At 44.8% G+C, this 13,994-nt stretch overlaps 1 protein-coding gene across 3 annotated transcripts in view; it reads right to left on the bottom strand.

The window, feature by feature from the left end:
* Positions 1-1,475: 1,475 nt before the first annotated feature.
* Positions 1,476-13,994, bottom strand: part of marchf8 (membrane-associated ring finger (C3HC4) 8) — a 78,740-nt gene continuing 66,221 nt past the window's right edge. For 2 of the 3 annotated variants that reach the window (XM_076742455.1, XM_076742456.1), the window contains exons 5-7: positions 7,376-7,556; positions 6,302-6,437; positions 1,476-2,896 (exon numbers count right to left, since the gene is read on the bottom strand). In XM_076742455.1, coding sequence (XP_076598570.1) covers positions 2,592-2,896; positions 6,302-6,437; positions 7,376-7,556 — 622 coding nt within the window. In that variant the 3' untranslated portion in view covers positions 1,476-2,591. Of the gene's footprint in view, positions 2,897-6,283; positions 6,438-7,375; positions 7,557-12,730; positions 13,679-13,994 lie in introns of all 3 variants that reach the window. The other variant, XM_076742457.1, reaches the window with a different exon arrangement.

Genomic DNA, 13,994 nt, shown 5'->3' with positions numbered 1-13,994 from the left:
AGTGTAAGTTGCATAAAATTACTAATGAAAGGGGTTTTTTAAATGAACAAATTGTACTCTGTTTTCTTTTAAAAATAAATACAACACAAAATGAAGAAATAATCATTTTATACCCAGAGGACACCCTGGACATTAAACACCATTACATAACTATAGAATAGAATAACAACAAAAGGGTAATTGCACTTTTTATCTGTCTAATTGCACTGAGCCTCGTGGGTATTGAAGCTTCAGAGAAGCTTCTCGTTACTAGGTCTTAATCCAACTTGACACACAACGACTCCCTCGGCTCATATTATGTATTAAAATTATATTAGACTCCAGATCTCAAGTCACCATGGGGCATATACACAAGTACAGGATGCATTGTTGCAAAAAACAAAGTGTGGATTTCATTTATTGCTGCTGCTGAGCAGTAATCATCAGGTATGTTGTTGGACCATCGTTGTTCACAGACAGTATACAGGTATCAAAGACAGTTTTTAAAAATGTGTGTGTTGCTGGAATGGCTGTGAGGCTCAACATGAGCCTGGCATCGCTGTGCTCCCACGTACACAAAAGCACTTACAATGACTGTAAGCCCGAAACACATCGCCCTGAGAAATCCACTGCTGCCTCCCTCAGACCGCACCTCCCGCTCCGCACCAGCAGGTGGCGCCCCAGTCATCTCAGCAATGAGTGATGACGCTCGCTGTCAATCTGTTGCAGGCAGCAAGATTATGGCTGTATTGCGTTGCTTTTATTGCAAAGTAAATGATGTGTTTGTTGGCGACCTGCAGTGAAAATGTTACACTGATATAAAAGTCATGCAGAAACAGCATCTAAACTGTGCTTCACTGTGCTTCTTTTGGGAAGCGGAAAAAAGGTGTTCACACAACTTGTCTCCTTTGAGATATGTAAGGCCAGATGTGAGAAAAACATTCAAATCAAATCAAATGAGAGCTAACAGGCTGGCTGTCTTGTGACTAAATTCTAAAATAGACATCCTCCACCATGTGCGGCAGGAAGAGACAACCTTCACTGAAACTCACACTTCTGCTCGTCTGAAATGTTCGATGTCTTCACTCAAAGTGTGCTCAAATAACCGACGTGCAGAGCAAAAATCAGCCTAAAGCTCATTTTGACCAGTGGAATTTAAATACGCAGTTACAGTCTGCCTGGTTTCTATTTGGGGTCAATCAATGCACCGCCTGCACAATGAGAGCAACCCGAGGACAGACTGAAAATAGGCAGCTGTGGATTTCTCAAGGCAAATCCCGTGACTAAGCAAACAAATCAACATATTAAAAACTGCACATGGAATATCACACTGTAAATACTGTGTCATTCGCATGATAGAAAAACATGAGCGACGCTGTTTATGCCCAGAGGCTCTCGTTATGATCTCAAGACATGGAAATTATCTCGTAATTTCCTGTGACCAGTAAAAAATGTTGTTTGTTATTTTTTTTTTGTATATTTTATTTTATTTTTTTAATCATTTTTTAAAAAGTTTACATTCTCAAAGCCTTCAGAAAGTTCACGTTGGGGTAGAGAAGTCATGTGGCTGGATTTTCCATTATCTGCATTAGAGTAATGAGCCTGACGTATCCCAAACTCATTTTTTTCTCATGTTTCTTTCAGCACGATTCCATTTTTTTAAACCCAGTTCCTTTTTCATCATCCGTGGGAGGGTTAATATATATGTTTATGTGCGCATGAGGAAATGCAATGTCAAATAAAACAGGAAACAAACTTTTCCAAGCTTGTCTGAGTGTGCTCTCCCCAATATACAACACATAAGACTTGATTTATATTAAAGAAAAGACAAAGGGGAGCGAAAGGAAGGGACGGGGTTCGTTGTGGGAATTAAAAAACAAAAGTGCTTCAATGCATGTCCAGATCAAGGCCTGGTCGGATCCAGCCCAGCTCGGAGCTGACAGACCACAGCAACAGAGATGGCAGTAGCTGGAATGTTCCAGAGATCCGATGCGCGGCGCTACATACTGATCCACGGCAGGTTAGCCCAAGACTGACAGGAGGTAAAAACGAACGAATCTAACAAACCCACAAGTAAACAAACCACGCATCAGACACGTTTAGACCTCCAGAGCCGTTTGTGAGTCTATTTGTCTCAGTCCTGCTCTCCCAGAGGTGTACATACAAGTGTGCGTGTGTGTGTGTGTGTGTGTGTGTGTGTGTGTGTGTGTCTGTGTCTGTGTGTGTGTGTGTCTGTGTGTGTGTGTGGGTGTGTGTGTAGAGTGGTATGCTCCAGGCCTCCTTAGACATTTACAGAAGTCAGCAAAATCAGTCCAGTCCTGGGAAAGGAAAGAGGCGGGAGTGTGGACTGAGGGTGCAGGTGGAGGGAGGAATAAGGTCAGACAGGAGGAGTGTGGATAGGAAAAGATAGTCATGGTCGGTCTGTCTCTGTGGAAGAAGTTTTGGGAGAAACACGAAGACCAGGGGAGGACAGTGGGTCAGCCTGGGAGCAGAGGAAGGGGGGTTTCTGGCTGTTCCTCAGTCAGTGAGCATTTCCATGACAGCTGCTCTTCACTGTGGGCCTGTTTGTGTGTGTAGTATGAGTCGGAAACCCAACAGCATGGGCTGAGTGGTCAGACGTGGAGCACCTCCATACTGTAGTCTTCTGTCTCTGTGTACTGAGAGGAGTTTGTGTCCGACTGGGTGGGGGCCAGAGCTTCCTTGTTCTCCAGACTGGGCTCCATGAGAGGCGGCTTCTCCAGCGCCAGCTTTTTACACGTGTCTGGCCGGTTCTGGACGTATATGACCCGGTTGTAAGCCTTGAGTCTCCTCCATAGATGGATGTAGACTTTGCACTGGACGTACATGAACACCAGTCCCCCCGTGAAGCCGATGGCCACCACCACCAGCTTGGTCCAGAAAGGCCATTCCAGGATCCCTGAGGGACAGGGGACAGACAGAAAAGAAATGTGCACGAGTCAAAAACAGACCAAACTGCTCTCACAACTTTATTAAAATAACTAATATTACTAAAGTCAGACATGGTGTTCATTGTGTAATTATCTAACCCAAGCAGGTTTATATACTCTAGCAACATGAACAGAAACAGAAGGGGCACCCTGGTGGCGCAGGGGTTCATGCACTGACCATGAACCACAACACCTCCAGTGTGTATCTTCTAGAAAAGCGGGAGCAACATCTTTGAAACAAACTAAAACACCACAGCAGGCTTTAGAAAATGGTGATTTGTAGTCAATTAGCTAAACTGTGCAAAAACATCTCTACATCCCCTGAGGCAGCTGCAGCATTTCTGCAAACTGCAAAAACCCTGAAACAAAGGCTTAAAGTTTTGGGAAGTGAAAATATTTGGAACAAGCTGCAGCAACCTCCAAAACAAAAACTAAGAGGCAGAAAAGGGATCTTCAAAAACAAAAAAATAAAGTCCATGTTCTGTGGAAATGCACAGCTGACCTTCAAGCCATCAGCCTTTTCATGTTGGCTATTATATTTCAAGTAGTTTGAGATATGAATGCGAGAAAGGTCCACAATTCAGTTACTGAAAGTACCCTTGATGATAGAGTATGTATCTGAATACCAATTCAAACAAGGCGAACGTAGTACAATCAGTATGGTATTAACTGTGCTTAGGCAGGACGGCGATATCAGGCGTTTTATATCTAACTTTATGAGAAGAGATTAATGTGTCGTCTGCGGTGTGGGAATCTGTCAGCGAGGTTTGTTTTAATCACAACCCTCAGTCACAAAGTATGGCACAGAAAATGAATCACAGCAGGCAGACACAGAGCGGTGGAACACTGTGTCTGTCTGCGTTCGTTAGGTTGGAACATTCAGTGAGGCGGTGTGAATACAACCGGCCTTAAAGGGTGGAGAGGTATCATTTTTATCCTGAAATCAAGGCAGAAGGTAAAGGGAGGAAAGGGGTGTAAAGTACAGTTGGAAAAGAACTGGATGCAGCGGACAGAAAGGCTGACGGAGGGGGAAACACAATTTGAAAGTCAAAAGGTCAAAGTTGAAATGTTTACCTGGGATTCTTCCGGCTGCATGAGTAAAGAAAGTGTAAGTATCATGTATTACCAAAGACACACAAACAGGTTGATACAAATGCGCAGAAATTGAAAATAAAGTCAAATATCACAGTTGCACACTTCAGGATGTTAGTCATCATGCAATCAGAAACAGTTAATCCGCCAATGAAATACATTTCTGAGTGTATTAAATCTAACTCTGATGTCATCTCTGCGAGCAAACTGCAAAGACATATCTGTGGTTCTGTGACTTGGCAGAGGACACACAGGACTGGTGAGGAACTATTTGGCATCACCATGGTGACTGAACCTGACAGCCCTCAGGGACTCTAACAAGTCTGAATCATCAGGTTGGGCTTAACAGGCACAGGCTGCTCTTCCATCTGCACACTGTCGCAGAAGCACCAAATATGCCAGAGAGGAATGAGTGGCAGCAAACATAATGCCAGCGGATGATACAACCGCTCATCAACCTTCTCCATTTTTAGCCCCGAGAGCAAGAGCACGGTGCTGTGAGGATGGCGGCGTCAATCTGTCCATATCTCCGCGCTGATGACCATTTTGGTCAAGACGGACGCGAGCGGCAGCCCTGGGACGAGAGGCTGCGAAAGGGGCTTTTAGACTCCTCGCCACTGAGGTTTTTAAAAGACCGTCATGCTCTCTTTTGACCACTTGCTGGATTACTGCCTGTAGCTTTTACAGGCTATGGTCAGCAGTGAGATCCAGTTTGGCACATACACACAGTGCTGCAAAACATTTGTGAAGAAAAATCTGAAAGGTTATCAAGGGACACAAGAGCCATCTTCATCAGGAAACAGAGAAAAGCAAAAAATTCCGTAAAGGAAGATTTGGGAAATACACCCTTTTTAACAGGGTGGATGGTCCAAACGCTACCCCAGCTGAATACTAACCTTACAGTAAAAACTACATCTGTAGTGATGGTTCCCCTAAAGTATTTTGTTCCCCTGGTGGTGTGCATTCGCTACTGAATGATCACAGAAATATTACAGGAACGCTACAGAAAGCCAGGACTGAGAGAAAAGGGCGCCATTACAAATCCATCTGCTCCTTCAGCGCCACAGACAGCGCCATGGATTTATCAATACACAGCGCAGTTTGGCTACTGATACGTCAGAGTCATGGTCAGGGACATAGATTCTAAATTGAACAAACCTCAGTCAGATAAAGGATCGATGACTCCGTCAGACATGTTTGCATAAACCACTCCGCCCCTGCACTCCTTCTGCTACCAGACGATGGAGAGGGGATGGCAGGTTAATAAAGGGAGTGGCGTCCCCCTCACGTCGCCAACTGCTCTTTGTTTTAGATGGACGATGGATATAACTCTCACGTCTCTAAGCTAAACATAACCAGAGGTAACAAAATCTACATACTGGCACATCATAAGCTCACTAAGCTGGCAGCATGAGAGTGGTATCAATCTTCTCATCTCTCAGCAGGAAAGCAAATAAGCATAGAACCCAAAACGTCCAACTATTCCTTTGAACTGCTTCACAGGAATAAAACATTAGGATCATTGATTGTGTGGACATTTAGCTTTGAGCTGTGTCCACAGACATGCATGTACCATACAGGTGCCAACTGCAGCAAGGCTTCCAGATCTCACACTCACAGTAGTTTTAACCCAATTCTAACCCAGTCACAAAAACAATCACACAGACTTAAACACACTTTCATCCCTTAACAGAAAAACTAACTGAACTTCAGCTCGGTCATTTCAATTCATACCACACACATGAAACTTAATCTAAGCCCCTTGAAGAAGTGAAAATGAACCAAAATGACCTCACTTTGGATGTTAGAGTGACAGATATAAATATCTATATATCTATCTTTTAAATCTCTTTTCTTATTTTCTTTTATCTTTCATCTTTTAACTTTCCCTTTTATGGACTACAGGTCTGAAATCAAAGTGAACTGAATTGAGCTGAAAGTAAAAAAAAAAAAAAAACCTCACAGACCAAAAATCATCTGTAAAGAACCTCAGTGCACTCTTCTACACGCTCACATGCCCACTGAGCTTCTGCGAGTGAATTACGCCCACATGTATTTCAATCTTAGACGTTTCACACTATTCACACTCAATACTCACACCACTGAAATAACAACAGTTTTACAGATTTGTCATTAGAAACTGCACATGAATGAGTTGGGGACGGTGTCAGATCGCAGATGAATGGATGATCCGACACAACACTACATCCAACGCAGACGACGGCGTTACCTTGATGCATGTGTGTGCGTATGTGTGTCGGTGCGTCTGAGTCTGTGCTGACCTTGCTTGATTTCGTCTGCCGTTCTGTCGATGAGAACGTAGAGCGACCACACCACGCAGGTGATGGCGATGACGTGGAAGGTAACCGAACACATGATCTTCCTCCTCTCGCTCGCCGTCATCTGTAGCTTCTCCCACTGCCGCAGAGAGCACAAGAGGACAAAGGAAGGACGTTTGAGGAGGTCAGAAGGGGGACCAACAATACATCCACATGCTTTCAAACAGTTGGCTCTCTTGGCCATTTTCTGGGGCAGCTATGAGCGTGAGCTAAATATTTGATGGGCAGCATTCAGCTACTGTGATCAAGATCCAATGCTACATAGCACTTCTCGGTGGGGTGGGTAAGATAGGAGGGAACCTCGTCTGTCACTGGACTCACAATACATCATCAGGAAATGAGGCCAAGGGGAAAAAAAAAACAACAAAAAAACAAAACACAACGCCAGCACCATCGGATCGGTTTTGTAAATAAGCCGTATAGACTCTCTAAGCGTCCCGATCCGTTGCCCGTGTTGGGGTCACTTTGATGAGAGCTGGGTGTTGCAGTACGAGATGAAACCAAGCGTCCATTAGTAAACACTTCATAGCAAGACCAACATCCTCATCTCGTTTTGAATTTCTTTGCCAGCTCACACATGAACAACTTCAGTGTTCTCCAGTGGGATTCAGAAGCTATTAACAGCGGAGCATTTGTTTAAGGCCTTTTGTGCAGCTAATGAAGGGTGGAGGAATTTTAATTAGAGTGTCCTGCTATCTCCAGGCCACAGCGATTGATAAGAGCCTTTAATGGAAGTGTACTTCCTCTAAACCATTTGAAACGAATCACAACCCCCCCATAAGTTCCGCTTATGAAAAAGGGCTTCAAAGCTCAGTGTCATGCTTGTCTTATCTGCCAGACAGATTGGAGACAGCTTTTGGCATTTTCAGCTTCATAACGAAGGAGTGATGCGAGCTCAGTTGGGACACTTGGAGGCAGAGCTGCAACGACAGCTTGAATTTACCAACTAATGAACCTGAGCATTAATTGACTTTGCGCTTCACTTCAGACGAATATACAGTGCAATTTGTGTCTTACCTTGCGCAGTGGCTTGAGCTTGGTCTCCATGATGAACTCATATTTACAGAGCTCACAGCAGCGAGTGTCGGAGCTCTTGATCCACTGCTGTAGACAGGACTGGTGGACGAAGCGCAGGCTCCCCGTGCAGTGGCATGGTGTGATCAGAGGACTCTCGTCATCGCCTTCACAGTGACAAATCCTACGGGAGCCAAAGAATACAGTCAACACTAAGCTAGAGGCTAGACAGCTGCAATAGGAGGAATACTGGGGAGAAGAAAGATCAAAAAGAGAAAAGTTGGCAGGCAAAGCTGACAGATATTTCCCCAAGCTCGAGCAAACTTGAGCTTTGGAAGACATATGTCAGCAAAGTTGTAGCATTCTCTAGTAGTACGTATAATAAGACAAGGTGTTAGGAAAGCGCAGCAGGTGGGAATATAAATTCAGAAATATAAAAGCATATTAAGACTCTGAACACAGAAGACATTGCATGTCCCACAAGGATAAACTCAATCAAGACAAACTAATTTGATTCAAAGCACTTCATTTGCAAATCAATGTGACATTTTCAGAGAGTAATCTTGTGTGATCTCGCAACATTGCAGCACAAAATTGAACAGAACAAATCTAATCTAAGATACCCTGCAGTTGTAAGTAATCGGAGTCTCTGCGTTGAACTGATTCGAGCTTGCTATAGTAATAATTATGTTCAGTTGACAATGTTATGGTCAGTGGCTCCAAACCCTCTGTTTTAGACGTACGACCCACGGTCCTATCAGATGAAAGAAGCAGCCCCTCCATCAACACTGTGTGTGCTCTTAAGAACGGATTCTAAGATGTTATTCATGAGAAAAAATGAATATTTTTTCAAATGGTCAAGTTTGCATTCATAAAATAAACTACTATTTCAACTGATTATCTGTTACTTTTAGCCATTTTCACATTTATTCATCACTTTTTGCAAATGTTAACTATTTCAACCAAAGGTTTATATACTTAGTTAGCTAAGCAGCTAGTTTGCACAGATTCACATTTGGTGTTAAATCTGATGTATGTGGAAAGTAGCTAAGCCATGCAACAACCTCTCAAATCTGGTATTTGTTGCTCTACCGCCACTGCACTGAACTTAACAGTTGGTGATACTGTGTTAAGCCCCTGTAGATGCTTGGTAAGGTATTCTGGGCACAGGTACCGACAGCTGGAACATTCGATTAGGTGTCTGCTGCCTCTAAGGACTCCTGGACAGGCTTTTTTTCAGAGTGAGGAACCAATCAGATTTTTAATATCACACCAAAACAGTCCCCTTCTCCCTCTCAAGATCACATATTGGACACTGACTGACAGGTTGGAGGACAGGAGCTATTAGTCACCCACTACGGAGGAAAGTATTTGTCTGTGCATCTGACAGTGGGATAGATTGTGTGAGCATACCGACTACGTACAGACATCCACCAGTCTGTTCAGTTCAGTGGTGAGGGACAAAACGAGGGGCTGGAGAAGGTTATTGGAGCAACCTATTACCTCCAAGTCAACTTAATATCACACACACGCGCACACACTTGCAGAAAGGCGAAGCTAAAGTCATTATGATCTCAGAATTCAATGTCAGGACATTGACTTTGTAGCGGGTGTTCAGACCAGGGAGACCTCAGTGAATGAGCAATAAGCCCAAACTCAGCTACTGCTTGTTCAACCACAACACAGCTTTGATTAAAGGTCAGCCTGATGGCTCTGGCTTGAATAACAGAGCAATAGTAAATGCAGTAAAATCTGTTGTAGTGTAGAATGAAGTACACATGATGCCCCCTGCAGACTGGCCTTCATGGTTAAATGGATACAAGCCACACAAGCGAAGGCGCAAGTAGTTATTTCAACCTGTGCTTCAAATCCACTTTTTCTATGCGTAAACCAGGAAAGGTTTCTACTGTGTTTTTCCCCTGAGTGAGACGCAGAGAGCAGCGGCACTCCTCTCTGGGGGAAAGAAGAAACGAGTAAGAGAAGGCATTGAAAAAGAGGTGGAGAAGGAGAAGAGAGCGGGGCGTTCAAATGTGTTTGTCTTGATCCCGGTTCAGGGAGGATAAGAATACATGAAGACACACATGCACACCTGCACGTGCTAGGAAGTGAGCGAGCAAGACAACATCTATTTCCAGACGTCACTGTTCTGGCCACAGCGTTACAAGATTAAAAGACAAAGTGAACAAAGAAGGATAAAAATAGGTCATTTCTACGGGTTTCTCAACTAGAGGATCAGGTGGAGGGAGTGGGATGAGGACGGAGGGATTAAGGGATAGAGAAGGCACAATTAACATCTCTGGATGAGTGTTTTTTCCCTCCTATTGGTTATGGCTGGGCTGCTTTGTTTGTATTCGTCTGCATGCATGGATCACAAGATGATGAACTGCAGATTCTCATCCCACACATACTGTACAGCACTCCTCTTTCAAAAAAACACAAACAAAATCAGCCCGAGGACCTGGATGATCACACTGCTAATATCAAGGCTTGGCGGCTGCTGAAATGGGCAGATTTGCTAAATTATTCTAATGTTGGTGTGGATTTTTTATTTATTTATTTTTTTAACGTAGGAGGGGATAACTATACAAAAATCCCTACACCCCCACATGAGGCCACAGCAGAAATAAAGTGATCAGTAGGCAACCTGAGTGGAAGAGTCTGTAGGGACCTTCTAGAAACAGCCAAGACTGTATATAAACTGATGCAAAAGGCACTTTAAAGATCCCACAAACAGAGCGCAGAAAACTCCGCAGCAGTACATTCACACCTTTAACAGAATAATTCCAAACCCTCTTGCAAATTGCAGCTAAATTTACTGTATCTGTGTCAGCAGCAGCACATTCCAAGCACCGTGAGGCATGGGAGGGAAGTTAAAATTTAATTTGCATCTCTCGAGCAGCCAAAACACACCCTGTTTAATAGTAATTTTAAGATGGCAGAGGCGCCGTTAAGAGTATGTCAACATTAAAATGTGAGAAGAAAAACAGAGTTGGGAAATCACAAGCACCACAAGCTGAGAGGGAAACAAGCTTGGCAAAACTGCAGCCCTGGCGAGGCGTTCACTTTCTTCCTGTTCTCTCTTGTCTGTTTCCTTGAACTTTTCTCCCGTGGCGTCGAGCCGATCTTTGCACTCTTCGCTCTCTCAGTGTGCTGTTTTAAGATTCCTCCAGCTATTCCGTGTTCTGCCCTTGTCCTGAAATGTTTACGTATTTATTTTCAAATGAATTTTTCAACAACAATCTGTTGTTTTTGTGTTTCTGCTAAACAGATTTTCATAGGAGGGGTACGGGGCAAAGAGTGACATCTGAGGCATTTTGTTCTCCCGTGTTCTCAGCCTGTTTTCAGTCGGTATAAGCTCTACACTCTGTCAGAGACACACTGATCAGAGAGAAACACAATTCAATTAGTGGCAGCACCACTGGAAGCCATCTTCCTTTTTCCTCCTTTCACCCTTCAGCACATCTTACTAGGTTTGTGTGGCTGTGTTTGCCTTAAAAGAGAATATTAAATGTGCTGAGAAGAAACTTATCTTTTGGAGGACGGTTGAGGAATTACACAGTCTCTAGTTGGTTTATATTGTCAGACGTAAAAAGCTTAAAGGTACCCTGTGGAATTGAATTTTAGAAATCTAGAGGCTCTAAGGAGCAATGTTTTTGTCCCTGTTTCATTTCTATGCTCTACTTGTACATGAACAAGAACCACAGAGGGCAGTGATGCAACGTGGAGAGTGTGCAAGCCATGAAACACTAAAAAGACGACGAGTAGAGGCCAAGCAAGATACAAGAACAGGATAAAGAGAAAAGACCTCAATCTAATAACTGCCATTTACTTCAAAGGTTGGCCATGTCTATCAAATGAAAGAGGTGTTAAACGGTGCTCTTTTCTTACGCCTTTCTGCTCATCAACTGATGTGGCAGAAACGTGTCCAGCGACACAGCAATGCACCACAAAAATGTCAGCTACTAACCAATGCACATAAGGATTTAAGCGAAGCAAGTGTTTACAATATTCACAGAAATCACTTTATATGAGGATTGAAATGCATTCAGTAAGTTTGGTGAGACACATCGAAGCCACCTCTTGTCAGACTTCCAACGATAAATTGCTCAAATGTAATCATTAAAAGAGCTGGATAATCATTTAGGTGCCATTCATCTGTGAAAACACACCCATCATCCCCACACACGCACGCACACACACACACACAACAGGTGAGGCGAGCCTCTGATCTGAGCTCACGCTTCAAGCCACCTGACAGAAAGCTGGCATGATGTGTTTGTTTGTGTTGGTGTATGTGTGTGTGTGTCCTGTTAGAGACTACGCAGGCTATTTGGAGCCAATAAGCTGCCTCCTGATCTCTGGCCTTCACCTTTCCAGTTCTAAGCTCATGTTTCTCTCTCAGGCCACAGCTGACGTATAATCTGGAACTGAGTACATGCACAGACCACAGCCGAGACGATGGAGAAACGAGACCAACATATATAACTTAGTGTTTAAGATCTACACAGGGCTCAAAACTCCTTTTCTGGGTGACATAGTGCGATCTACCACGAGCAAGTCCCATCTGTGGGGGCCACGCAGCCGTGACCTGGTCCGTAATCAAATATCACTCACACTATATCCTGACTAACAGCCATCAGATTGCACAGAACGGCATGTGACAAAGACCGATGATGGCCCTGTTGACTCCATCAGTTTAACATTGTTTATTGTCCCCGTCTGCCTCTGTTCCACTATTTCTCAGACAGATACACATTCCATTCTTCAATACTATTATATTTTCTACCCTAACCTCTGCCCCTCCATCTTTTCCTTAACATTGCCTCGTATTCCTGTCTCTACTGCCAAGCTTAAAGCTTTTGGGTAAAATCAATCGCATATTTTCGCAGCCCGTGTGAGACACTTTAATGCCTCATCGATCTGCTAGTAATGAAAAATTATTTAAAAAACACAGCTTGACAGCACGATCACAAACATGCAGACCACTGAGATAAAAGTGGAGTGAAATGAAATGGTATGAAATGAAATGAAAGTCACCTTTCTGTTTGAGACATACATGAGAGGTTGAATCCAGACAGCTGGGGAGGAGGCGTATGGTGTTGCAGTGTGTGTGTGCGCATTAAAGCATCTATGTATCAGGTCCATCTGATTAACAGCCTCACTCTGAGCAGGGGTTTGAGGATAAATACCGCTGTAGTGTAAGATATTTGCTGGGTAGTTACACTACAGGATGAGAAGCTCTCCACTACTCCACAGGGCTCTGGGGTTCACTGCCACGCAACGGCACAGGGGTGGTCTGGGCTCTACCAAGTCACAGGAAGGGTAGGCGTGGATTACACCATCCAGACAGTCACCCACCTGCAGCAGTCCCCAGATAGTGAATAGGGTGACAGTGGCCCAGTTTTCTCTGACAAAGGGGAGGGGCAGCAGTCCAAGTCGCTGTCCTCATCCATATAGCACAGGGGGGCTAGAAGACCACCTGGCCCAGTCATGGTGCCTGTTTCTGGGGTTACCAGCTGGCCCGTGCCCTTTGGAGCTGGACTGGGCTGGTCCTCCTCAAACACGTCGTCATCTCCCAGCAGATCCTCTGGGGGAAACCCTGACTCGCTGCCTCCCAGCAGGGCGCTAGAGGACTTGGTGATGTGGAGGTGAGAGGCGTAGCTGCCCAGCTCGGAGCACTGAAGGCTGGCCGAGGTGGAGGATCGTGGGAAGGGGAGGAGGAGACGGAGGAAGTTGGTGCTCTGAGAGGCATGAGGAGGGAGGTGGGTGTTGGGAAGAGGAGGAGGAGGAGGGGCGATGATGGTGGGATCAGATGGGAGGCAGTTGGCAGGAGGGATGCCCAGCATGTATTTGTAGTTGTTGGTGAAGGAGGGGATGAGGCGGGGGTGGGTGCGTGTCGAGAGGGCCGGAATTGGGCTCTGGTGTGCGGGTGCTGCAGCCAGCTTGCTACTGAGTGTGCACGCCCTTCGGTCCGGCACAGGGGGCTGAGCAGGCTCGGGCTTCAGTTCCAACTCTCCGTCGGAGCAGGTGCGGTCTATGAAGTGCAGACCTCGACAAAGACTGTCCACGCACTGGCCCATGTCGTTCAGAGACACAGAAAACCTAAGAGAGCCATTGCGGTGGATGTTGACTGAGGAGGGGCGGATCAGGGAGAACCAGTCTCGCTGTTTGGTGTGTTTGGAGGCTGGTAGTGCATCTGTGCAGAGGGTGGTGACAGAAATACCTCCTGATCCCTGACAGGTTTTACCGTTAGAATTCAACAGAACCACTGCAGTCTGCTTCTGACAGTCCTGATCCTGACTGCTGCTGTCAAAGTGTTTGTGCATGTGTGTTTATGAAAGAGGAATGTGATTGACGGCAGTGGTAAAGGACAGCAGGAGGAGGAACAGGAAAGGACAAAAAAGAGAAACGTAAAAGACATCATGCATTTGAAAACCAAGGGACTTGAAAGAAAGGAGATAAAATGTTACAGCAGGCTACACGCAACCAAGCCTACTGCCAGCAGTGACAGGTCAAGGGTACAGGGTGAACCAACCAACCACTGATAAGGATCAGTAACTGACGGATAAATAGATTACATTTCTTGTACTCAGGTGTTCATATCATTGTAGACACAAATGAC

Source organism: Chaetodon auriga, chromosome 11, assembly GCF_051107435.1.
Source record: "Chaetodon auriga isolate fChaAug3 chromosome 11, fChaAug3.hap1, whole genome shotgun sequence".
Lineage (NCBI taxonomy): Eukaryota > Metazoa > Chordata > Actinopteri > Chaetodontiformes > Chaetodontidae > Chaetodon > Chaetodon auriga.
This window is presented reverse-complemented; position numbering and strand designations above follow the sequence as displayed.